Source organism: Arachis ipaensis, chromosome B2 (genome assembly GCF_059453495.1).
Source record: "Arachis ipaensis isolate K30076 ecotype BB chromosome B2, ASM5945349v1, whole genome shotgun sequence".
Classification (NCBI taxonomy): Eukaryota; Viridiplantae; Streptophyta; class Magnoliopsida; order Fabales; family Fabaceae; genus Arachis; species Arachis ipaensis.
In genome coordinates, this window is record NC_142437.1 from 90,017,842 (window position 1) to 90,044,712 (window position 26,871).

At 32.0% G+C, this 26,871-nt stretch overlaps 2 protein-coding genes across 5 annotated transcripts; one reads left to right on the top strand and one right to left on the bottom strand.

Moving 5' to 3' along the window:
* Positions 1-1,348: 1,348 nt before the first annotated feature.
* LOC107625446 (uncharacterized) lies at positions 1,349-5,092 on the top strand. 4 transcript variants are annotated; one of them, XM_088503463.1, is made up of 5 exons: positions 1,379-1,437; positions 1,544-1,589; positions 1,666-1,776; positions 2,927-3,141; positions 4,687-5,092. In XM_088503463.1, exons 3-5 carry the CDS (start codon positions 1,687-1,689, stop codon positions 4,970-4,972), a joined length of 591 nt encoding a protein of 196 aa, XP_088359589.1. In that variant the 5' UTR covers positions 1,379-1,437; positions 1,544-1,589; positions 1,666-1,686; the 3' UTR covers positions 4,973-5,092. The 4 variants fall into 4 exon arrangements, with proteins under 4 accessions (XP_088359588.1, XP_088359591.1, XP_088359589.1 ...); XM_088503464.1 differs by having other exon boundaries at positions 1,423-1,441; XM_088503462.1 differs by having other exon boundaries at positions 1,349-1,589.
* A 17,754-nt stretch (positions 5,093-22,846) lies between these two features.
* LOC148574798 (zinc finger BED domain-containing protein DAYSLEEPER-like) lies at positions 22,847-26,529 on the bottom strand. The gene is made up of 5 exons (XM_088504726.1): positions 25,692-26,529; positions 24,860-25,066; positions 23,448-23,778; positions 23,049-23,367; positions 22,847-22,956 (listed from the first exon to the last, which is right to left on the bottom strand). Exons 3-5 carry the CDS (start codon positions 23,745-23,747, stop codon positions 22,847-22,849), a joined length of 729 nt encoding a protein of 242 aa, XP_088360852.1. The 5' UTR covers positions 23,748-23,778; positions 24,860-25,066; positions 25,692-26,529.
* Between the last annotated feature and the right edge of the window lie 342 nt (positions 26,530-26,871).

Genomic DNA, 26,871 nt, shown 5'->3' on the forward strand with positions numbered 1-26,871 from the left:
CGATTAGACTGATCCAACAAAAAACCAATACTATTACTAGTTCGGTCTTATAAAAAAACCGCTAGTAAAAAAACCGTTTTTAAAACTACTGAACTGCTAAGAACCGGTCGGTTGAACTGGACTGAGACCCGTCCGATTTATCTCAAACGACACCGTTTTGAATTTAGGAATTTGAGAAAACGGGTTCCTTCTCACTTCTCACTCAGGCAGAGCTGTCTCAGAGCTCTTCCTTGAAAGGTTCCGAAATCCCTAGCCTCCATCGCGCCGCCGTTCGTCTCACCGTCGCCGCCTCTCGCTCTCAAGATCACCACTAGGTTCGTCGTGGTCGTTCGCCAATCCTCCTGGTTTGTCATTCTCGAAGGCCCTTCCCTTGTTCGCCAGCGTCGAGTCTCCAGTCCTGTTCCGCAGCTCACCGTCGTCCGTCGCATTCAATCTCTGCTCACTGCCCTCGCCGAAGGTAATGCCTCGAATGCTCAGTGCTCATTGCTTGTTCTTGGTTGATTAGCTTTCCCCACTGCTTGATGATAAATTGATAACTCTACTATTGCCTGATGAGTGATGATAAACTGATAAATGATAACTCTGTTACTACTTGATAAACTGACTCACTGCTTATTCTTGCTTATTTTTCTATTGTAAAATTTCGTGCTTAAAAGTGAAAGCATTGTTAATCCTGGTTAATTCTTGCTGACTTTGTTAAAAATTGGATGGAAAACCTTGTTAATCTTTGTTAAAGCATGTTAAATTTTTGTGCTGACCTTGTTAAAATTGTGTTGAGAACTTTGTAATCTTAGTTAAATCTTGTTAACTTTACTAACATAAATTGAGTTCTGTTAATAGAAGGTACATTAAATGTTATATTGCTTCCTGTTTCATATTGCTGCTAATAATCTTTTCCTTTTGCGTTATTAGAACCAACAAGGTTGATCGTCCGTTTTAGTGATTTGTTTAATTTCATTCTGGTTTTGGAGGCACTTTTTAATCCTTTTATGTTTGTTTGTTTGTTCTCTTCATTGGAATTTCAGCATTGATTTGATTGATTCCTTGATATTTTAAGATTTATATTAGACTATAAATTATATTTTAGTGTATTAATTTATACTTTATTTATTATTTTATTATAACACAGTAGTTGAATTACGGTTGAATCGGTTGGCCATTAAACCAATAGCTAGAACGGTTCGATAATCGGTTTAGTTTTCAAAACCTTGAAAAAAATCAAATTCAAAATAATTATTTTAAAATTTAATTTTTATGTATTAAAAAAAAAGGTAAAATCTTTATTTTTATATTTTATATTTATTGATTTACAAATTAGATCCCACCTTCCGTGTATATATATAATTATATATATATAAGGGGATCCACTCTAGGTTGACTCAGGGATCTTCTGCTGCCAGCCAAAAACAGCTTTTCAAGATTATCTCTAATCCCTTAGTTTGTATTCCTTATTTTTCCCTCAACGGAATCTTTAAAGCTAGAAACAGCTTTTCAAGATTATCTCTAATTCCTTGATTTATATTCCTTATTTTTTTCTCAACAGAATCTTCAAAACGGTTAAACCTGATTTGTTTTCAACTCAGAGCCACGTAACTTCCTTTCTCGCTGAATAGTTCCTCACACATTCTAACTTTTCTTCTAAAACATTGTTTTATCCTCTTGCAGAGATCATCGCACTCACCCACCATGGCTGTCACTGTTAAAACCATGGCTCTCATTGTTTCGTTCTTCGGTTTTCTCTCTTTCATTCTCGGTGTTATAGCCGAAAACAAGAAGGTATTGTTCTTAATATGGATTCCTATATCAAATATCATTTATCTAAAAATTCAATTTTTTTTTCTTTTTAATTGCCTGGATTATGGATTATGAAATTTTGATCCATTATTAAGGGTTGAAAATTTAGGTATGTATGTTTGAAACTCTAGTTTGAAAGTTTAATTCTAAATACCTTTATATCAATGTATCTGTGTGTAATTTGTGCCCAATACATTAATGCATCACATTGAATCAGTAGGGAAGTGGAATAAAATATGTATATACTTTAATTTTTTAATTGCATTAAAAAAAATCTTATGCTTTGTTTTTTCCTTTAAAAAAAAAAACTTATAAACCACTCATGTATGCTTTATTACGGTGAAGTATTTTTCAACTTTTTGACTTTCTGCTTCATCGGTTTTCAACTGTTCAAACATGCTTGACTTTAGTTGGTGCTATCTGACGTGTTTCTAATGAATTGATAATATGTCAATGTAGATTCTGCTGTGCCTGAAAATGAGAGAACCTTTTGTCTTAGTGGATCTTTTCTCTTACAACAATATATAGTCTATGATTCTGGAATATAAATTTGTTTTGGTTTCATTAAACTGTATATTTGCTTTATTTGAATCTCTAAAATTATGTAAATTAATGGTTTTAGCTCTTGAATTTGCGGAAAAATGATTATTTGATTTAGTGCTCTTGGCTGATGTAAGCTAGGTAATTAACCATCACTTTAAAAACTAAGGTGAATCACTTTTTCTGCAACTATAGGGACTTCTAAAGTTAAGTAATTAATGAGTTAGTTTCTGAACTTACAAAAAAAGAGATCTAACTTGGTGATTCAAGCTAGTCCTTACAAGCATCCCCCCTAATGATTAACTTGAATCACTCTTTGAAATTTTATGGACTAGAACATCAATTCCTTAATTATAGGTACTAACAAATGAATATTCACTAGAAATTTCTATCATGTGTTTTGCCCTTGGGTTGGGCTAAACATAGATATGCCCTGTGACAAGGCGACATGCTATCAGTTTTATCCATGTTGTTGACCTCATCAAGTGGGATACGGCTTTTTTGTAATTGTTGTTTTATTTGTTTTATTTTGGGAATAATCTGTCTTTATAGCCTCCACAATCTGTTGTGTTTTAAATTTTTTTTGTTGCAGCCTGCAGCCGGAACCCCAGTACCTGGCGAGGGTGTTGTCACCTGCAAGTTCCCAGCTGATCCAACAGTCGCATTGGGCTATCTTTCCTTTGCATTTCTCATTGTATCTACTGTGGCCGGATGCATGTCTCTCTTTTACCCTTACAAGGGGAAGTCTGTTCCACAAGGTGTTCTATTTAAAAGAACTAGTTTCTTGGTATTCTTCAACATTGCAGTGTAAGTGCTGTTTCTTATACTTTGTTTTTTCTTCATTAGTTCATTAGATGAACTTTGCATGTGCCCTACCTTCCTTTTCCTATAAAAATAAGGGTATGTTTAGTTGAGGGGAATGTCATAAGGAAAGAAATTTGAAGTGGAAATTTTCATGGCTACATTGTAATTTTATATAACAAACTCATCTATCATCCGAATTTATGGAAAAGCTTGAGTTATTCTATTTGTATGAATGAATTTATCATCCAAATTATTTGTTGCTAGTGTCTTAAGGATGGGTCTACATTGGTCAATGCTAATGTAAAATATCTGTTGATATGCTTATTACTAGTATATTGCATCTACTTTGTTTCATGACTTGAAACTTAAAATTTATATACTTTGCTGATGTTGCATATAAAATCATTCTTGGGTTCCTAACAGTGTTTTAAAAAAGCGGTTATGGCATGGCGGATTTCTTCCTTGCCACCATACAGTGGTTGCCACAATGAGTTTTCACGGAGAGTGAAATGGTGGCCGCAGTGGTGGCACCATGGCGGACTGCAATAGAAATGGCGGAAATTGCGGGGTTTTTTTTGGATTTTTGAAAAAATTGAGGGTTATTTTTGTCATATAGGAAATCCTAAAATGCTACAACTCACCCTCCTCAGCCTCCTTTCTTCAGAAAACTGCCTCTTCCTCTCTGAAGGTCCAAAAACTCTCTTCTATCTCTCCCTCTCTGCTCTGGGCTGCTCTGCTGCCGGAAGAACCACCGGTGGCAGGCCAAGCAGCCTGTCCAACTCCAGTTCCTCCATCTCCGTCTTCCCTTTCTGTTGTTCTCTTTGTTCTGGCGAAGCCGTCGCTGACTCACTGCTCGCTGCCGCTCGTCGCCGCTCACTGCTGCTGCAAGCCACGGGTTCCCTCTCTGCTTTCTAACTTAGTTTCTGTTCCAGACTTCTGGTCTTCCTACCCTTTCCTACTTTCCCGTTTCCCCTTTTATTTACATAGGTTCGGTGCTATAAGTTATATTATAAACCTCTCTATTTCCAATTTTTTTTTTTTTAATTTACATAGGTTCAAGACAAGCTCGTGACTATAATGTCCTTGCCCCTGCCTCTTATATTCTATGGTGCATTATGACTGATGTTATGTTTATTTGTTTATTTTGCTACTGCATTTGCTGAATAAATTGGATGCCTTGTGAGTAGAAAGTTGCTTAAATGAATTAGATTTTATAATTTATTACCTTAGAGTTTTTCTGGAATTTTGTTGTGCATATACATATGTTTTTTAGGTAGTCCGCCATTCCTTGCAACACCACCATCCGCCATAATTTTATGGTGGATTTTTGGCTTTCCGTCATGAACCCCATCCGTAATCAAAAGCTATGGTTCCTAACAATTTCTGCCATTAAGCTTTATCTGTATGCTAGAGACATTAGAATGTTTTTATCTTACAATTGATTCAGTAAACTTAACTGAAATTCATTCCAGTTCAAATGTTTTTAACTTGCATTTCTGAGATGAATGGATTTTCTTTTTTTCTAAAATGTTGTGTATACATGCATAGGTTCACGACCGGACTAGCTGCAACTATGCTGTTATGGCCGACAATCACTGAACAGATGCACCTTCAGCGCAACGTACACAATAATCTCACCTACACTTGCCCTACTGCTAAAACCGGTCTACTTGGAGGCGGTGCATTTTTATCGCTTGACTCTTCCCTCTTTTGGCTGATTGCCCTTATGCTAGCTGACAACGCCCGTGAAGATTTCATGGATGAAGAAGTTAAGGGGGGCGAGCTTTCCTCAAGTGCTTATGCCACGCATACAGTGGTGACAGCAAGTCCCTAGGTCTAGGTGCATGTGTTAATAATGGTAGTAGAGGAAGACGGATGTGTGCAGCATTAGGTAATTTAAATGTGATGATGGATTATGAAGTCAATAAAAATAAAAGATATTAATGGCTTTCAATGGAATGAGTTCTCCTATAAAATACACAATGTTTGTTTTTTTGGTGATATTATGTGATTGTTTAGGCGCCATTGAATCGATAAATTTTTTATTTTTTATTTTTTAGTGTATTTGACAAATTTTTAATAGTAAAAATAAAAATATTAAAAAAAAAATTTTCGAGAAGTTATAATTTATATCTTTTTTAAAAGATATTTTATCTTTAAGAAAAGATATTTTTTATATAATAAATAAATAAAAAAATATTTTTATTTTATTTTATTTAAATATAATTGATAAATATAAAAAAAATTTTACATAAAATATCTAAATATAAAATTATTTTTATTTTTATAAAATTTTTTTTTAAAAAATATTATTTAAAAAAGATTTTTTTCAAAAATAATGTCCAAACAAATCTTATAAAATACACAATATATTAACGGAAGTGAAGATATGATAAATATAAATTTCACTAAAAATAATTGCATGTTAGGAGTCATTGTCAAAATTAAACCATGGCGAAAGATATTAATGTTGGCAATTATAGCATATACAAAATAATTTTATAAATTATTACTTATACGATGGTGCTTATTATTTTAATTATGAATATTTTACGTACAATGGATAGTAAAATTATACTAGATAATTTGAAATTTCAAAAAAAGGGACCTGAAACAGCATATATAAAAAAAAAATTAACTAAAAACTTGAGATAAATCATTAATATACTTGGTAGTGGTAGTATTCTATTCTATCTAATACAAAATCATTAATAAAAAATTGTTCTGTAGTGAAAATTCAACATATCTTAAAAGAGAGAACTTGAGAATTGGGTTGATTATGATAATTCATATGTAGCTATGATCTCTAATTCCCTCATTTTTCTTCACCATTATTGGGTTATGTATGAAGTAATATTAATTTCAATATCTTTAATATCTTCTGATAACTCTTCTACTTATTTTCTTTTACTACTAAAAATATATTGTATTTTATGGCTCATTTTTTTATATGAATGTTATATATGTGTTATGTTTGGATATGGATATGGAGTATGTTATATATTGATGTGACGATTACTTTTTTTTTTTAATTTATAGAGTAAAAATTGAATTACTCGATTTTTTTGTTGCTGAAGATTGAAATAAATCGGACGATCTAATTTGTTTGGAGAAAAGAAATTCTAAAATTTTGAAGGACGGTAATTGGTAAGTCTATCTGATTTTAGTATTTTAATTTTTTTTATTTCGACATGCACCAAATTGAACTGTCGATTTGTATAATTAAAAAAATTTTAAATACTTAAATACAAATCAGACCGTCCGATTTGTAATTTTATATATACATCCACTCTAACCCAGTTGACAGAACTCCATTCTTCTTCTTCTTCTTTTCGTCGCCCCTTATCTCTTCAGAGTTTTCTCCTCTCATCATACTCTCTTCCTTTACTTTAAAAAATTACAATGAGCTTGAATATTTTCAATGTGAGTTAAAAAAATAAGATAGATGATAGAGTTTTGTTAAAAGTATATTATTATGGTCAGATTTTGTTATAAACATATGAAAGAGTGAAATTTGTATGTGAAAATCTATTGGATATTGTTATTTCATTCAGACTCTCATTTGAGAAACTAAAACATGTGATTTGTGAGAAGATAGATCCTCATATATAAAGAGAGTGTCATGTATTTTGTACAGGTATCCTATATCAATATTTGGTAGTATGTGACTGATGAAGCAAACATGCAAGAGATATTTTCAATGTATATTGAAACTCACTCTCAGATGTCATTCATTGAGTTGTATGTTGAGTTTGAACAATCTGAAGCCAACCGACATATCGAAGGAAAGATTACAATAATGATAATGAGGAAGAGTTTAAAAGCAACTATGAGGTCGTTGATCCAAATGAAGACGAAGATTAATCTGATGGCACTATGGAGGCAGATGTCGCAGAGGTGGCAAATGCATTAGCAAACTAGCATCCATTTGAGGAGCCATCTTTTATGCGCACATTGGATTTGAAAGTCATACATGCACAGAAATTTTCAAGATACATGCATGCAGGTATGTAATTTTTTTTTTGGTGACATGCAGGTATGTAATTTGAATATTTGTATCATTGTATGAGATTAAAATTTTGTTATTTTTTATATTGTAGATTGATTAATAATTACTTATATGACACGTGAAAATATAATTAATTAGTATTTGTTTATTATTTATTTAATTAAATTTAAGATAATTATCTTACTAGGTTTGAATAATTTTTTGATTAAACTTGACGTAATTACTTTATTAGGAATAAATATATGTATATATTTATACTAATTTATCAAATATTTATTTATAATTTAGAGATAGATTTAAATTTAAATTTTACTTATTTAATATTTATTTATTAAATATTTATTTTGTAGTGTTGTTGTAGCAGAACTTTTTATTATGGTAGATGGTAAATTTGTTGTGGGAATGAAATTTTCAGTTTTAGGAAAGCTGTCATTATGGCGATGAAAAATTATACCATCCGTAGAGGTGTAGACTACCGGATGTATGAGTTGGAAACAATGATATTTTATGCTAAGTGTACACAATACAGTACAGGGCTGTGATTGGCTGATCAGGGTTAGCATGATTCACAGAAAGTATTGTTGGATTATAAGTAGGGGTGAGCACGGGTAGCGGGTACCCTATTACCCGTCCGAACTCGAACCGAACCAATTAAATTGGTTCTGAAACCAATGGGTAATCGGGTCTAACCCGAACTAAACCGATGGCTTTTGTTAGTGATTGGTTTGGGTATCGGTTTTGGGGGTGCGGAATCCGAACCAACCCGCGAACCCGACCATATATTAATTATATAAAAAAATAAAAAAATATATATGACTTTTTCATTAGACAATGATTATTCATTATTAATATGTTTGGATTTTAATGAGTTTAGTTTTTAATGTATTTGGTATTTAACATGTTTGGATTATTTCTATTGATGTTACATGTTTATTGTACTTGTTGAATTTTTAAGATAAAAATTTGGTTTTTTTTTTTATGAATTTCAAAGTCATCGGGTACCCAATTACCCGAATCGAACCAATTACATTTTGATCGGTTCGGTTCTAATTTTACTATAAACCCGAACCAAACCGACCCGTGCTCACCCCTAGTTATAAGGAGGTACAATGATAGTTGTACTTGTACTAGAGCCACCATTTCTCAAGACCATTCGAAGCTAGATTCCAACACAATTGTAGAAGTAATGAATTCGTTGGTAGAGGCTGACCCCTCTATAAAGATAAAATCAGTTATTGCGAAAGTAGAGTCGAAGTTCAATTACACCATCAGCTTTTGCAAAGCACAGTTGGCAAAGCAAAAGTCAGTGAAAATATTTTTGGAGGTTGGAAAGCATCTTACGAACTTTATCTATGTGGTTTGAGGTAATGTGTCACAAGAAGTTATCAGCAACCGTCCATTTTAAAACTATGCCTACATATCAGAGCGATGACTTGGTAACTGATATCCGGGTATATAACATTGAGTCTTCTGGAGTTATTACTCTTGCATTAAAGCATTTAGACATTATAAACTAGATGTCCAAGAAGATGGGACTCACTTGTATAAAAAAAAAAAAATAAGGGTTGTCTATTGGTTGTAGTTTCACATAATGATAATAATAATATCGTGCCTATTACATTTGTCATTGTGGTGGAAGAGACTTCTGATACGTGGCACTATTTTTTTAATAACTTGCAACAACATGTGGTAATTCGGGATAGTGTGGGACTTATCTCTGACCGACACGACTCCATCAGTTTAACTATTGTCCGTAGTAATAGAGCTTGGTCGCCTCCTAGATCTTTTCACATGTTTTGGCCTTTCTGTAGTTCCTCCAATGACTTCCTAAAGTGAGCAAGAGAATAAAATCTATAGTGTCGGTCAGCACGCTCCCAGTTACGCCACATGGCATCATTTATTTCGTTAACAAAATTTCACCTTAAACATTAAAATACAATGTGCAACACTTAGTTAAAGTTGACACTAGATAATTTTACCTATTTGCAGGTGAAAAAAATTGAGGGTTACCAGAAATCAACGCAAAAAATGGTAGACGGATCCATCGATTTTCTTACAGTCGAAACAAGATGTCCTACATAGCGCTTTGTATAAGTGTGCTAGGTATGCTGATTTTCAATTAAATTCTCTGATACTGGCAAAATCGCAAGGCAAAGGCAGAAATTTTCAATGCACAGCTGCGGCACTAGGCTTGTCTCCAAACAAGATTATACCAAATAATAACATAATGTGGCACTTCACATACCTCTGAATGCCATTTTCGTCAGTCAGATATAAACGATCTTTCAGATTCCGAAGCCATGTCAATTTTATAAAATTTCCTCTACAATTTGCCTTCCTAGATGCAACCCAAACTAATGCAAACACTCAACCTTTAAAGTATTGTGACTACTCAAAGTCACTCCTATCGTTGGAAAACCGTTTATCAGAAGACCAGGGATATATAACCATATCTTCCAATGTCACATCACACTCACCAATCGGAAGGTAAAATGTATGTGTATCAGGGTGCCACCTCTCGATTAGAATATTTACCATTGTCGACTGACATTGAATTATTCAAATTCAAAAAATGTGATAAAAACCAGTCTGCTATAAAGGCTCCTCCACAATAGGATTGTACAGATCTTGCGACAGTAAGTGATTACACGTCAACATCCGTAAACTCTACAAAATGTAGCCAAATATTACATCAAACAAGTTATCCATAAACACTCACTAATTATTTTATGATAATTTATAACAATAAAAACAGAATTTTTATTATCATTAACATAATTTAGTTATATTTAACAAATTACCATTACTTACCCAAATAATAAAATAAAATTTAATAATACTAATATTCTATTCTATTCTATTCATATACATACATACATAAACAATACATAATAATACAAGGCTAATATATAATAATAATTAATGACTTAAAATAACTAACTAATGACATATTAAAAATTTTGAACAGTATCTTATTTTCAATAACTCTAATATTATTAATAATAATAAATAACTTAGTAAATTATTTATTAATTTTTTTATTAAATTATGTATTAAAAGTATTCCTTAAATAATAAATATAATTTATCAAATAATTTATTAAAATAATACTAAATTTAGTGTTAATAAATTAATTAATTAACTAGCATACGCACGGCTAACATACAAATTACTTAACTAATACTATTCAAAAATTTAAAAACTTAACTACAATAAATATATTAATTAAATATCTAACATTAATTAATTAATTATTAAAATTTAAAAAATATAATATTTAAAATATGTTAAATCTATTTTACAAAAATTCCACAATAATAATTTAACTTCTAATAATAATTGATAAAACTTAAATATATCTAAAATATAATTCTAATAATTATTATTAAATATCCTAAAAATATATTTTCTAATAACCTACGGTAATAGTATTCACCAACTAAATTCAACAATACATTTCCAGCTTCCACATCAATTATTATTTAATTAATATTAATAACATTAATCTCTAATATTTTACTAATATTTTTATTAAATTAAAAATTAAAAATAATAATTTACATAATTAAAATAACTAATTTTTTGATATTATTTTATGAAAAACGGAGGGAGATTGTTGAAGAAGAGAGGAGAAGAAAATGAGGGTTAAAATTTGAGAGAGAGAGAAGAAGAGAAAGAGAGATTACATGCACGTTGATGCTGCACACAAATCGAATAGTCCAATTACTCTACTTTCAACCTATATCGTTCGATTAGTGTATCTCTGATATCACAATGGTATAAACTATAGGAAACATTTTAAGTGCACCGGAGAGTACCGGTACACCAGTTGTTTTAACTGTTGATTTCAATTAATATATATTATATATTTTTTATAATTCAAATCAACGGTTAAAATAACTGGAACACCAATACTCCCAGTACACTTGAAATGTTTCCTAAACTATAAAGTATCCTGCTTTCCAATATCGTGGGGATATACCATTCTAAACATTTCATTTCAAAATTAAAAAGTGGTATTTTCTTTCTTCTTAATTTCAATTTATTTCCTCATTCTTTTTTTACCTGTTTTTCAAATTTCTAATTGATTTTCAAATTAATAACCACCATACATCATATGCATTACTCTACTTATATACTTATTTATAATTCCTTGATTTCATTGTTCACTATAATTTTCGGGTTGGGCATTCCTTTTCTTGTTATTAGGCAAAAATTATTATCACTTAGGAAAAAATATAATTTGTTTTAAGTAAATAAATATAAAATAATATTATTATTAACTTATGAAGCCAGATTCAATATATTAGGGGAAGCTTCTAATTCACTAGCAAAGAAGTAGTTTTTATTCAAATTTTGAATTAAGCCTGAATTATAGGACGTGCTATATGCAGGAGCAGTTATCAACATGGAACGTCAAAATAGCGTACAGGACAGTCGTCAAGGAAACAAGTGCGGGAACAGTTACGAGTGCAATTCAAAATTTCCGCAAGTGGTGTTTAAAGAGTAATTGTCAGCTGACATTAGGCTAGTCTATAAATAGAGATTTAGGAAAACATTGTAATCAGTTCAGTTCTTCTTGAAAAACACTTGGAGACTCAAAAACGCTCTCAGCCTCGAGTAAAACTGGGAATCTTAAGTAATTCCTCTGAAGTCTGAACTCAAATTTGTACTTTATTTTCTATTTTTAATCAAATTTCTTTACTTTTTATTTGTTCTTCTTCATCTTTTTCTTTCTTTCTCTTTTAATTTTTGCATTTTACTTTGCCTCCGGCACCTTGCATGTTTTCTTTTCATCTTTAATTTTACTTTCGAAACTACAATTGAGACCTTGAGACACCCACAAAAGGAGTCATTTTCGCTCCTTAAATTAAGATTGTGAAACAAAAACTCAAAAATTGTTGATTTATTTATTGTTAACAATGGAACAAAAATTTGAGTAAAATAAATTGGCACGCTCGGTGGGACCTTGTCAATAGATTGTAGTTTGTCAAAAGAAAAAATCAAGAGTTTTGAATTTGCATGTGGTTACGTAATGAGAAGATTGTGTTTCCAGAGACCAAGAAATCAACGTCAGTTGACATGTCAAATACATCTGCAGCATCTTCTTCCACTTCCAGCGATGAGACTAGAGAAAATGAGTCCGGAAATTCTCCTGTGATTTCAAACACAAAGCCTACCTTGCTGCCAGTGAGGCATGATGGCGTTGGCCATGCCCATACAGGGTTAAATGCAACTCACATAAATACCGTGGGGTGGCCGCCATATGGCTTGCCACCGGGGTATGTCCCCCATGGTGACACAAGGATTGCCTGTGCCTCTCTACTCAACTTTTCAAAATCCTATTTATCAAAATCCATATGGCATGTCAAATGTACCTGTTTCTGGGGTGTCAGGTTCACACATGTCACAACAAAATTTTTCACATGCTATTAATGTAGGAAATAACAGTGCATCTAATTCTACTACATCCACTGTCACTAGGGTAGAAAATTCCAGACCTGTATTTTCTGACAGGTCAAGAGCAATGCCTGTTAATCAATCTAGTCAAACTGTCGAATCTTTAGCAAACATTAGGCAACAGATAGGTGAAAGCTATCCTATTCTAGTAAACATGTTAACTCATCAAATGGTGACTGTTTTGAGTCTTTTCTTAAAAAACACAAATACTAGAATTGAACAGTTAAATAGGCAAGTTAATAAAATTGCTACTGTGGTAAATTCAGAAGAAAATGACAACTATGGTTTAGGATTCAATGATGTCAACCAAAATGATGGAGCAATTCCTAATTATAATGTTCATATGTCTAGACATGGTCAAAATACTGATAATATGTTGGAAAGACTTGGGCAAAATAATATTGGGGGGCAAGATGTCAATCAAGTGATTGAACAAATTCTAAAAATATTGGGATTTAGTGTTGGATGTACAAATCAACCTCAATTTATGTCTCCTTTTCCTAAATTTATACAACAAACTGAATTACCTGAGGGATAGAAGTTTCCTAAGTCATTAACTATATTTTCTGGGGAAGATGAAAAATCGTCAGTAGAGCACATTGCTCGCTATACTGTCAAAATTAATGAAGTGGCATCAAATGAGTATTTAAAGATGAAATTCTTTCCCTCTTCATTAACAAGAAATGCCTTTATATGGTTTTCTAATCTAAAGCCAAATTCAATTCACTCTTGGAGGCAATTAGATAAAGATTTTCATAAACAATTTTTTCGTAGTGAATTAAGAATTAGTTTAAATGACTTATTCTCCATTAAACGCAATGTCGGAGAATCAATTGATAAGTATTTGGTTAGATTCAAAAATATGAGAAATAAATGTTGTACTCCAGTTCCAGACTCTGAAATTGTCAAAATTGCCATAAATGGATTAGAATTTGGAATTAGAAAGAAACTTGTAAATCAACACTATCATGACATGACTCAACTTACTGAATATGTTAGACAAATTGAACCGTTAAAAGCTGAGAAAGAAACAAAGTATAAAGAGATGATAAAAGAGAGATTGAATATTCATCAAACATCTCATTAAAAAGCCATATAGAGAATGATTGAAAAGAAATTTCTAAAGTATAAAATAAATGACTTGTCCGCAAATAAGGATTTAATTTTGATAAACAGAAAAAATATGATAAAAAAAATGATCTCATCTTCTTTGTTTTTTATTGGTTTTTTTTTTTTCTCTCATTCTGATCTTTACTTTTTTTGTTCTCTCTTCTTGCTCTGTTTTTCTATCTCTTTTTCTTTTTTATTCATCCTAATCGTCTTTGCCTTTTTTTTTTTTCTTATCTTTTAAATTTCTATTTCTTTCTTGTCTTTTGGTTCTAACTTTTATTTACCTTGTTATGGTTTTATTTAAAAAAAAAAGATGCATCAAATTTAAAATCTTGGACAAAAATAATCTTTCATTGACATTTGGGTATGTACTTCATAAATACAAAAGCCTAATTGACTTAGAAATTCTGTTAAGTCTATTAGCGCTTGGAGTCAAAACTATTAGAATGTTAGTGTGGAGATTTTATAGGATTAGAAATTTTATCAAATTTAATTGACACCTAGAGTTTAACATATGAAAGAAACGACTTCACGAAGTTAAGATTCTGTTACTTCTGAAGTTGGAAAAATTGTGTCAATTAAAACAATGAAAGTGTGTGTCAAAAAACTCTTAATTGAAATATTAAAGGTCAAAACAAAGGTCAATTGATACACATTTAATGTGCCGAAATTAGAATAGATATCATTTGACACACTTAAAAATTTCATACAAAAGAATAGACACATTGACAGTTCAACTATTAATGTAAAAATTTTATAGACTTAGAAATTCTGTTAAGTCTATTACTAGTAGGCATTTAATCTGTCAAGCGGATGTATCTAAAATGTCAATTGACTCTCAATATCAAAAATAAGAAAAATGTCAATAAACAACTAAGTTTTTTCACTTTCAATCATTGCATATCTTCAAGTGAGAAATCTTGGAGGGCATCTTGTTAGGCAAAAATTATTATCACTTAGGAAAAAAATAATTTGTTTTAAGTAAATAAATATAAGATAATATTATTATTAACTTATGAAGCCAGATTCAATATATTAGGGGAAGCTTCTAATTCACTAGCAAAGAAGCCGTTTTTATTCAAAATTTGAATTAAGCCTGAATTATAGGACGTGCTATATGCAGGAGCAGTTATCAATATGGAGCGTCAAAATAGAGTATAGGACAGTCGTCAAGAAAACAAGTGCGGGAACAGTTACGAGTGCAATTCAAAATTTCCGCAAGTGGTGTTCAAAGAGTAACTGTCAGCTGACATTAGACTAGTCTATAAATAGAGATTTAGGAAAACATTGTAATCAGTTCAGTTCTTTTTGGAAAACACTTGGAGACTTAAAATCTTAAGTAATTTCTCTGAAGTCTGAACTCAAACTTGTACTTTATTTTCTATTTTTAATCAAAGTTCTTTATTTTTTATTTGTTCTTCATCTTTTTCTTTCTTTCTCTTTTAATTTCTGCATTTTACTTTGTCTCCGCCACCTTACATGTTTTCTTTTCATCTTTAATTTTACTTTCAAAACTACAATTGAAATCTTGAAACACCCACAAAAGGAATCATTTTCGTTTCTTAAATTAAGATTGTGAAACAAAAACTCAAAAATTGTTAATTTATTTATTGTTAACAATAGAACAAAAATTTGAATAAAACACTTGTTTTTTTCAATCGGTCATTCTAGTGGCGGTGGAAGGCATTGCGGTGCAGTATGCAATTGAATTTTACTTTATGACATGCAATTATGTATCAACTGCTTAGTTTAGAGTGTTTGATTGCCGTCACTTTTAGAAGTTATAACAATCTAACGTTTTATTTATCTCTTGCTTACAGCAGCGCAATTTATTTTCTAGATTCTATGTTAAAAACATGGTGCATACCATTCATGTCCCAAGTATAATCTGCCATTTCCAATCTACACATACATAAAAGTGTGTCACATTAACATTATTATTTAATTATATATAATTATATTATTTCAGTTTACATCTTATTTTATCTATTTTGAATCATAAGATTTTGGAAGAATATCATTATAATAATTAAAATTAGTTAAAAGATTAGGATAGTTGGCTACATTTTCTATATGTAATAATAAATTAATTAGTATATGTTATAATGATGTCTATACAATTATGGCAAAAATTAAAAAATTATTTCTAAAGTTAAAACATATTTTTTAGTATGCATAGATTTTGTGTACACTTTTCATTTTTTATTTTATATTTTATATATAATTTATGTTTTGTTATTTTTTAACTATTTTTATTTCATGTTCTATTTACACACCCTTTCAAAAAGAATTAATTCAAAGCAAGCACTAGTTTCATCTTTCAATGATTATCTACAAACATGTGCTAAGAATTTTTATCGTTTTATGGTTTCTAACAACAATAACAGTGTAACAATCTGGCCATGCTCATTTTCTTTCCTTATGCATAAATTATATAGATTAAAATATATAATTTTTTTTATTATTGTATTATTACTTTGAATTATAGAAATGCATGTTGTTGTGCTTGCATTTATCCTGTAGTTTGTAGTCAAGTACTCAAATTTTATGTTTAACCAACAAGTTAATACAAAGTCCTATCTCACACATAATGCTTCTTACCAATAAAAAATTCAATTTGGGTGTTACAGGACATGTATTTGGGATAGTGCATATATTGTGAGATGGATTAATCTTTACATACAAGTATTTTGTGCTTACAAGCTTTACAAGTCTGAAGAGAACGAACCCCCATAAACGCGCTGCTTATGTTATGGGCCTTTTTAACAAACTTTTAAATCAATTCAAATCAATTAACGCACAAATATATAAATTCCATTTTTCAAAAGATTCGTTTCTTTTTTCGAATTTTTTGCCAAATTTGTTGGATCTCCTTCGTGCGTTCTCTCTTTGCTTCGTTTTTTTCGATTTTCATGGTTTCTGAAATCAAGCTTTGAAATCGTTTTAAAGATAATGGAACTTTAGAAATACACCCAAACGATTACATAAATACACCCAAACGATTACAGAAATACACCCAAACAGTTAAAGAAATGATTACAGAAATACACCCAAAGGATTACAAAAATACACCCAAAGGATTTAAGAAATACACCCAAAACAGGAGGAGACAGTATATTTCTTCTTGAAATCTTTTAATGTTTTACTGGTTAAGGATGAGGCACATGGCAGAGACAATCTAAAAGAAAAACCTAGAAAAACAGTAAAACAGTACCTTGAATAATGTTTCTTCGTTTTTTTGGTGATTTTTTTATGGAGATTTGTATCTTTTCTTCTTGATTTCTTCTATTCTTCGCGAGGAGTTGGAACGTTTCTGCAGAATCATAGTTTGTTTCGAATGTCCCTTGAATTTGCGTTTTGATTAAGGAAGAAGAGGAAGAGTGAACGTGTTGTGGAAGGTGATTAAGGCGCGTATTTTTTTCTTGGACTTAGAGCAACTTGTATAGCTTGTAAACCAAAAAGGCTTGTATGTGTAGCAGGCCTCTTATGAGATTGTGATGTTATGAGTATCTCTTATGTGAGTTGTTCTTTTCATAAACTACTCTCATCATAAAATATTTAATGTCTTATTGTGGTATCCCTTTATATGATACTTTTAGGCCTTTATATAGTCAAAGAAGAGTAAACGCTCTTTTCAATATCCGATGTGTTCGTAGAGTAAGAGCTAACAGCCTATCTGCTGTTGAATAACTTGATGTTATCAGCTATGATTGAATCATTAAGCATTGCAGATCTAATCGTATAAAAGAAAACTGTCATTCAATCTCATATGGGCAAAGGAAGGCAAAGAGTAGCACTAGTCTCAAGGGGCATGCCCGAAAAAGGTTCTTAACGGAGGAGCCCTTTCTGCTGAGTAAATATCCCTTGCTTTCGTAACCGGTGTGAGAGTTAGAAAAAAAAAGCTAACTTCACTTCATGGGTAATCCTGTTTTTTTTTTTTTTCCAAAGATAGGAGATTCGAACCCGCAATCTCTTAATTGAGTATGGGAAGACTATGCCATTTGAGCTATTACTCATTGGCATGAGTAATCCCGTTTTTGCAATAGCACAAGATTAAAATAATATTTTATACATAAATAAATCAAAAATTATTTTTTGGTTAAAGAAAAAATTATAAATTTCTAAATCACACCTGTCATGGCTCTAAAATTATATTTTGACAAAAAATCATATAAAAAAATTTTCACTAAAGCTGAAAAAAAATTTTAACTGTTTCCTCTCATTAAACTAATTTAATATTTTACACCAAAATGATACAAAATATACTTTTTGGTTAATGAAAATGTTATTAATTTCTAGAACATGGCAATCACTATCATTAAATTATATATTTTTTGAAAATTTAAATTAATAATATTTTTTATTAAAAAAATTAAAAAAGTTCCCACGCACATCTTTCACTCGATAAAAATTTTATTCTGCTCCAAAATTAATTAAAAAACTGTTCTGAATTTCTAAAAGATATTCATCGTCTCTTGAAATTATATTTTATCAAAAATTCAGATAAAAAATAAATTTTATTAAAGCAACAATAAAAGTTTTTTTTAACACATTCATATCACCGATTTCAATTAATATATTATGAAATTAATATAAAAAAATGTTAGATTAAATAAAATTGTTTAAAATTTCTTATCACACTCATAACTCTCTTGAATTATACTTTCATAAAAGATAATATTTTTTAATAAATCAAACAATAAAATATTTTTAACCTATTCATATGACCCATTTAAAATAATATTTTGTACAAAAATTAATATAAAAAAATATTGTCTGAAAAAAAATGTTACAAATTTTTAAAAGATATGAGTACATGCAACTACACATTCATGAATAAAAAGATTTAGAGAAAAGGAGAAATAGGTCCCTAACTTTTTATTCTGTGGACATTTTTGTCTCTGACCATTGAAAAATACTTTTAAGTCCCTAACCTTCACAAAACTTGGACGGATCAGTCCCTGACGGAGGCATTTGGACGGATCAGTCCCTGACGGAGGCATTTGGACGAAGGGACTGATCCGTCCAAGTTTTGTGAATGTCAGGGACTTAAAAGTATTTTTTAATAGTCAGGGACAAAAATGTCCGCAGGACAAAAAGTCAGGGACCTATTTATTCTTTTCTCAAAGATTTATTTCAAAAGTATCACTATTCAATAAGGTATAACTGTTTAATAAGTTACAACTTTTGAATAAGTTACAATTCTATAAAGAGATATTATTTTTCAAACATAACTTTTCACATATTTTAAAAATATATCTCACATACTCTTCTGCAATTATATTTCATCCAAAATTTTTAAATAAAAATTAAATTTTTTAGAACTAAAATTCAAAAATTTCTAACCCATTTTTTTTGTGGGATTAAAACAATACTTTGGACCAAAATAAATAAATTTTTTTTTTGTTAAAGCAAAAAATTATAAATTTATAAATCACACCCATCACTCTTCTAAAATTATATTTTGACAAAAAGTTATATAAAATTTTTTTTGCTAAAGCAAAATTAAAAAAATTTCTAACCCTTTCCTCTCACGCACCAAGCAAATTTAATATTTTACACCAAAATTAATATAAAAAATAACTTTTGATTAATGAAAAATGTTATTAATTTCTTAAACATGCCAATCACTCTTATGAAATTATATATTTTTTAAAAATTAATTTAAATAAGAATTTTTAATCAAAGAAAAAAAATTAAAAAGTCCTCACACACATACTTCATCCGATTAAAATTTTATTCTCTTCCAAAATTAATTAAAAAAATGTTCTAAATTTTTAAAAGATATCCATCGTCTCTTAAAATTATATTTTATCGAAAGATGTCTTTCATTACCGTTATTTCTTGACCTAATGTTCTTGTAAAGATGATAATGCAAAAAATAGGTGTGAAATTTCTGGTGCTTGTCTTACTATTTTAATTCCACGGATTATTATTCTTTCTTGAACTTTGATCAATAAACTAAAAAATACTTCTGCACAAAAGATGAAAAGGTAAGGGGATCCCCTATTGCCTAATCCCTCTCGTGGGATTAAATGTCTTGGAGGGTGCACCATTAATTAGAACTGCAAAGGATACTGAACTTATACATCTGTCAATCAGTTCAATCCATTTGTTAAGGAAGTCCATGACTTTTAGAACCTTTAGAAGAAATTGTCATTCAATCCAATCTTGGAAATGAATCTTTTCAATTCTTAAAAAAAAAAAAATAAAAGTGTAAAATATAATTTTTAATCTTTTATTATTCTCTCTTTTTTATATTTATTTTTAGTCTCAATTATAAAATTAACAAAATAGCGTTTGTTTTGAGATACTGAGACAGAGACTGAGAGATTGAGATTCAGTATCGTGTTTGTTAGTTCAGAGACTGGTACTAAAATTTCTGTTTCTGTCTCTAAAATTTCAGTATTTCAGTATCTCCAAAAAGTAGGGACACAGGAGACTGAAATTTTTAGAGATGGAGATTGAAACTTTAATAACATTTTATACCTAAAATACTTTCATTTCAATTTTACCCTTTGTGCAAATTAAATTAGAGTTTTATTCTTATTTCAATTCTGTCTCCTATTTTGCACCAAATAAAATACTGAGATTTATTTTAATCCCTGTCTTTTAGTCTCTCTCTCTCTCTCAGTCTCAATATTTTCGTCTCTATCTCTCCACCAAATGCTACCTAAGAGATCACATCATCACACTTTACTCTCTCAATTTTTTAATATTGAGAAGATCCGTTTCCATCTAATCCTATTGTAGGCTTAGCCATGTCTAGCTTCAGCCCCATGTAGCCTTTTGTTCTCTCCTTCCTCTTCCTCATAAAATGAAAGATATCAAAAGCTATCAAAGCATTGTCAGTAATCAATCTTTTCGGGAGGAAAGAGCTTTAATATTCACCTGCAATACTCGGCAAAATAATCTTCAGCCTATTTGCAATTACTTTGGTCACTATCTTGAATAAAACATTGCAGAGTGAGATTGGCCTGAATTCTTTTGTATGCTTCGGGTTCTTGGTTTTTGGAATTAGCCAAAAATATACATCTTGTTCAAATCCGCCAACTCACCTCCATCATTTACGCATTGTTTGGATCAATGGAAAATGCAAAGAAGGAAAATGCAAGGAAGAAAAACTGATGGAAAATTTCATTTTCCTTTGATTGGATGACAATGAAAATTGGAAGGAAAGAAAAAATACTGGCGTGGGACCCACCCAAATTTTCCTCTCAAACTTGCGATGAAAATAGATGATGATTTTAAAATGAAAGTCAAATTACTAATATATCCATAGTATTAAAAATTTTATTAAAAAAATGAAGGGTATTAATGTAATTTTATTTGGTTATCATTTTTTTTCTATCTTTCTTTCCACTTATTTTCTCTTCATCCAAACAACATAAAAAAAATCAACTTTTCTTCTTATTTTCTTTCCTTCCATTTTCTTTCTTCTTATTTTCTTTCCTTCTATTTTCCATCTTCCATCCAAACAAAGCATTAGGCAATTCAGCACCGCCAACTCACTTTCGTTGGGTACCTTTGCTTCGTAGCTTCCTTAACCTCCTCTCTAGTGAAGTTGCTGCCCAGGATGTTGTAAGCTTTCTGTGATATTCTTTCTCTAATTGCTTCTGTAGCTTTCTCAACTTCCCAAATTCTCTCCCCCTTAAACAGTTACTCATAGTATTTTACAATGGTTCCTTCAATTTTCTCGTCTTCTCCATAGAGATTTCCTTCGTCTTTCAATCTTATTCCTTCTTCTTCGTTGATATGCCGTCTGATGAAAAAATCGAGTGTTCTTGTCCCCACTTTCAACAAGTTTGCACGAGATCTTTGGGCCCATTTAATCTCTTCTTGATAGAAGAGTTTGTCTAAGTCTGCCTGTGCCGTTTTCAAATTCAGAATTGTTTCTTCAGTTTGTGAGTGAGATGTAAGTTGTCGTATGAGTTCTTGTTTTTCCTTTTTTTGTTTCGGAAGCTCCCCAAATTTCTCTTTCCTCCATTCTTGCAATTCTTTGCTGCACTTTCCTAGTTTCTCTTCAATCTGATCATAGTTCACTGCCCAGCTTCTTTTGATAATCTATTTGCATTCAGAGTCTCTAAGCCACATTTCTTTGAATCTGAAAATATATGGCCTCTTCTTCCTTTTTAAGCTCTCCCCATGAACATCGATTAGGATTGGACAATAGTCTGATCTGTATCTTGGAAGATGCTTTACCATTGCTTTCGGGAATATGCTTCCTTCTAATCTATTGTTGCCACTGCTCTATCTAGCCTTTCTTAAATATTTGCTTCCCCAACCTGATTGTTAGACCAAGTGTTAGCATATCCTCTGAGTTTCTCTTTTTGCTCCAAAACTTGATTAAAATCTCCACACACTAACCACGACATGTTTTTGGTTTGTCCCAAAGAGTTTAGGAGATCCCATCCCATTATCTTTGTTTATTTGTTGCGTTTGGATTACCATAAAAACAGTTGATTCTCCATGCTTGCCCTCTTCATTTTCTTGAATGATCATGTCCACATGGTTCCTTGACATGGATGTTATCTCTACTTCCAATGTGCTGTCCCACAAAACTGCTAATCCTCCTGATCGTTGCTTTCCTTCTCCATCACAATCGGTTCCCATAACATTAACTAATCCTCCTCTGTTTTTTAGCCTATTTATCTCCTTGTTTCCATGAGGAACACAAGGTTGGGATCTTGTTGTTTCAAGAGCTTGTTAAGAGCTCTAACTGCCTATGGATTTTCAAGTCCATGCCAGTTTCAACTTAGGAGTCTCATGATCCCTGGTAGGGCTGCTTTGCAACTAGGGGTGGCAAGCGGGGAAGCCCGCCCCACCCCGCCCCGCCTCGCCCCGCCTATTCAGGCGGTCCCAAAATCCTAGCCCGCCCCGCCTAATGGCGGGCTGGCGGGCTAAGCCCGCCTAAATTTTTTTTTTTTAAATATTTATAAGGACATATCTTCTATTTAAATCAATATAAATGCAAATATTAAATATAAATAGTCTCCAAAATAAATAAACATAATCCAAAATACAAAAACATAGTTATAAATAGTCCTATAAACAAAATAAATATAATCCAAAATCCAAAAACATAATTATAAATAGTCTTCAAAGCAAATTAAACATAATTCGAAACACTTAATTTTCATCTTCATCTTCATCTTCATGTAAGTCAATAACATCATTGGAACCAACTCCTGAAGAATAGTCTTCTCCTTTTGCAATATCTTCCTCATCTTTATCTTCCTCTAGAAAAAAGTAAATAAATATATTAGAAAAATAGTACATAATAATGTTCAAAATTACTCAAGTATGTTGTATGTCATAAATATAATTATACCAAAATCATCATATCCACGTATCCAATTTCTGGTGCAAATCACCGCTTCAACATTATCTGGCAACAAACGACTTCTATACTTATTCAAAACATGAGAACCCATGCTAAATGCAGATTCTGAAGCTACGGTAGTAATAGGAATGCTCAACAAATCTCGTGCCATTAGTGATAGTGTTGGAAAACGATGATGGTTGTCTTTCCACCATTGCAAAACATCAATGATTGCATCATTGCAAAATAATGTTGCCTCACTCAAATAAATATCAAGTTGGTTCTTTCCACTTTTCACTTCAACTTCTTGATTACGGGACATCAAATCCTTTGCATTGCAAACAATATATGAATCAAAAAGCATGAAAAATAAAAAATACATATAACCAAGTAGATAAAAATACTTACACCAACAATTTTAATAAGCCGAGTTCTAATTGCAGAAGATGTTGCTTGAGAAAAATTACTTGAAAGTTGGGAAGAACTCTCTACAGTTGTAGAGGAATTGTGGTCATAAACCTCAAAGAGCTTGTATAACTTACTCTTCACATGCTCCACTTTGTCTTTAGCACTATTAGGATCAATCTCATTATAGCAATGAACCAAAGTGTTGAGTTTAAATCTAGGATCAAGAACTGCCCCAAATGCAAGAACAACACTGTATTCCTCCCAATATTTCTTGAATTTAATCATCATTTTTTCTTCCATGTTCCTTATAAGCACTTCATCATTCTTCAAACTATTCATTAAAATAAGCTAGATTTGACAAACTTGTAAAAAATACAAGTTGGATGTTGGGTAAGAAGTTCCAGACATCAACTTGGTAGTTTCGTAAAATGGTAATAAGAAATCACATATCTTTTCAGTTCTTCTCCACTCTGATGAAGGACAATACTCCCTAAATCCAGCATCTTTTACTTTATACATTTCAAAAGCTCTTATAAGGAATAGCACTTGCAAGCATTGCATAAAGTGAATTCCACCTAGTAGGAACATCTAAACATAATACAGTCGTATACTCAAGTCCCTCAGTATCTTCAAAATATTTTTTAAATTTAACCATTCGACTTTCAGATTTTCTCAGATACTTAATAGAATCTCTAATCTTATGCACTGCATCACCACATATTTTCATTCCATCTTGGACAATAAGATTTAAAATATGAACAGAGCAACGAACATGAAAGAATTCACCACCACACAACAATGAACCATGCACATCCAAAGTACTTTCAAGTGTTCAACACAAGTATCATTAGAAGAAGCATTATCTAAAGTAATGGAAAAAATCTTTTTATCAATTTTCCACTCAGTCAAAAGCGTAAAGATTTTAGAAGACAACTCAAATCCTGTGTGAGGAGGAGGCATATGACAAAAATTGAGAATTTTACTCTGTAATTTCCAATTCTCATCAACAAAATGTGCAGTCAAACATATAAACCCCTCATTGGTACTGGAAGTCCAAAGATCAGATGTTAAGCAAATTCTATTTGGAATGGAAACTAAAATTTTTTTAAGTTTCGCAGCTTCTCTCTTGTGAACTTTCACTATGTCAGCCTTAACCGTATTTCTATAAGGAAGTTTTAAAGTTGGACTAATATATTTCACCCAATTTCTAAATCTCCTATCATCAACCATATTAAAAGGCTTATCTGCAGCAACTACATAAGAAGCAAACATATCTTTAGCCACTCCTGAATCAATCTTAAGTGAACCCATTTTAAGTTACAATTTTGCTATAGTCTGACCAATATCTTCATGCTTAATTTGAGTACAACTATCAAGATGTCGTTTTATAGTAGAAGTGTCATATCGCTTACCTCCAGCTTTAAACACTTTCTTGCATCCTTTACACTCAGCATGTTCTACTCCATCCTTATCTGGACCGAGCTTTTTGAAAAAATTTCAAACATCGGATGTTGCTGGTCTCAGCCTTTTCGAACTAGGTTCATCAACCTCGACCGGAGCAGCCTCAGAACCAACTCCAGTAGTAACAAGGTTACTCACAGTTTCAGAATTCATATTTTCTGAAATAAAAGCAAATGTAAATTGTTTATATGAATAAAAAGATTGTTTATATGAACCAAATATAAACCAAATATCAACCATTACCAACCATTACTCACAGTTTCAGATTCAATTATAAACCAAATATCAACCATTATCAACCATTACTCACAGTTTCAGATTCAAGTATAAACCAAATATAAACCAAATATAAACCAAATATCAACCATTATCAACCACTATCAACTCACAGTTTCAGATTCAAGTATTCAACCAAATATCAACCATTATCAACCATAATCAAAACTCAATCATTATCAAACAACACAAAAAACTGGAAACAATTTCTGAATCTGCATCAGATTTAACCAAATATCAACCATAATCAAAACTCAACCAAATATCAACCATTATCAACCATAATCAAAACTCAACCATAATCAGATTTAACCAAATATCAACCATTATCAACTATAATCAAAACTCAACCATAATCATATTTAACTAAATATCAACCATAATCAAAACTCAACCAAATATCAACCATTATCAACCATAATCCCTAATTTACCTATATCAAACAGCACAAAACACAACAAACAAACCTAAATTGATGAATCTCAAACCCTAAGCCAGAAAACTAACCAGAGGAGGCGAGGACCAGGACAAAGAAGGCGAGGAGCAGCCGTGTCGCAGACTCGCAGCGATGAAGATAAATAAGGAGACCCAGAGTCCCAGAGAGCGAGACCAGCAGCGAGAGGACAAGACCCAGGAGCCCAGGACCGAGACCAGCAGCGACGACGGCTAGACGGAGCAGCAGCGGTGGCTAGAACCCACGAGGCCACGATGACCGAAGATCGACGGTGACTCAGTGAGGACGAAACTGAAGTGCGAGCTTGACGGCTGAGGTCGATAGAAGTGCGAGACGGCGGGTGTGAGGTTTGACTGTGTGAGAGACTGAGAGTGACGGTGAGGATTGAAGACCTTGGGGACGAAGTTGAAGGCTGAACGCTGGAGACTGGAGAAGCTGAAGGCTGAAGGCTGAAGCTCTGTCCTCTGTGTTGACTGTTGAGGACCGAGGGAGTGACCGAGTGAGAGACTGAGAGTGACGGTGAGGAACTGAGGATTGAGGTCGAGCCGTCGAGGAGACGAGGAAGCTGCAAATCTCAAAATTGGAATTAGGGATTCATTAGGTTTCGCTGGAGATTCGGGTCGGGTCGGGTCGGGGGTGAGTGGGTTCATGGGTTCTGGATCTGGGCTGAAAAATCAGCCTTTTAACCAAAAAAAAAAAACGCCTCAGCCCACCGGGGAAGCCCGCCAAAGCCCACGGTTTGAACGGTGTGGGTTAGGCGGGCTTTTGTCTTTCGACGGCCCCAAATTTCTAGTCCGGCCCGCCTTTTTTGGCGGGTTACGCGGGCCGGCCCGGCGGATTTAGGCCCGTTTGCCACCCCTATTTGCAACCTCTGCCAAGTGTGTAAACTTATTTTAGCGGAAGCATTAATTAAGATCTTAAAAGTTGTGATCTTTCTTTCGGTTTTGAAGAAAATGTTGTTGATGTATGCATATACCGAAAGGTCAGTGGGAGTAAGTTTATCTTTCTAGTCTTATATGTTGATGATATTTTGCTTGCAACAAATAACTTGGGAATGTTGCGTGAGACTAAAGAATATCTTTCTAGAAACTTTGAAATGAAAGATATGGGAGAGACATCCTATGTGATAGGAATTGAAATTTTTCATGATAAATCACAAGGATTGTCTCAAAAGGCCTATATAAATAAAGCTCTAGAGAGGTTCAACATGGAAAAGTGTTCCGCAGGAATTGC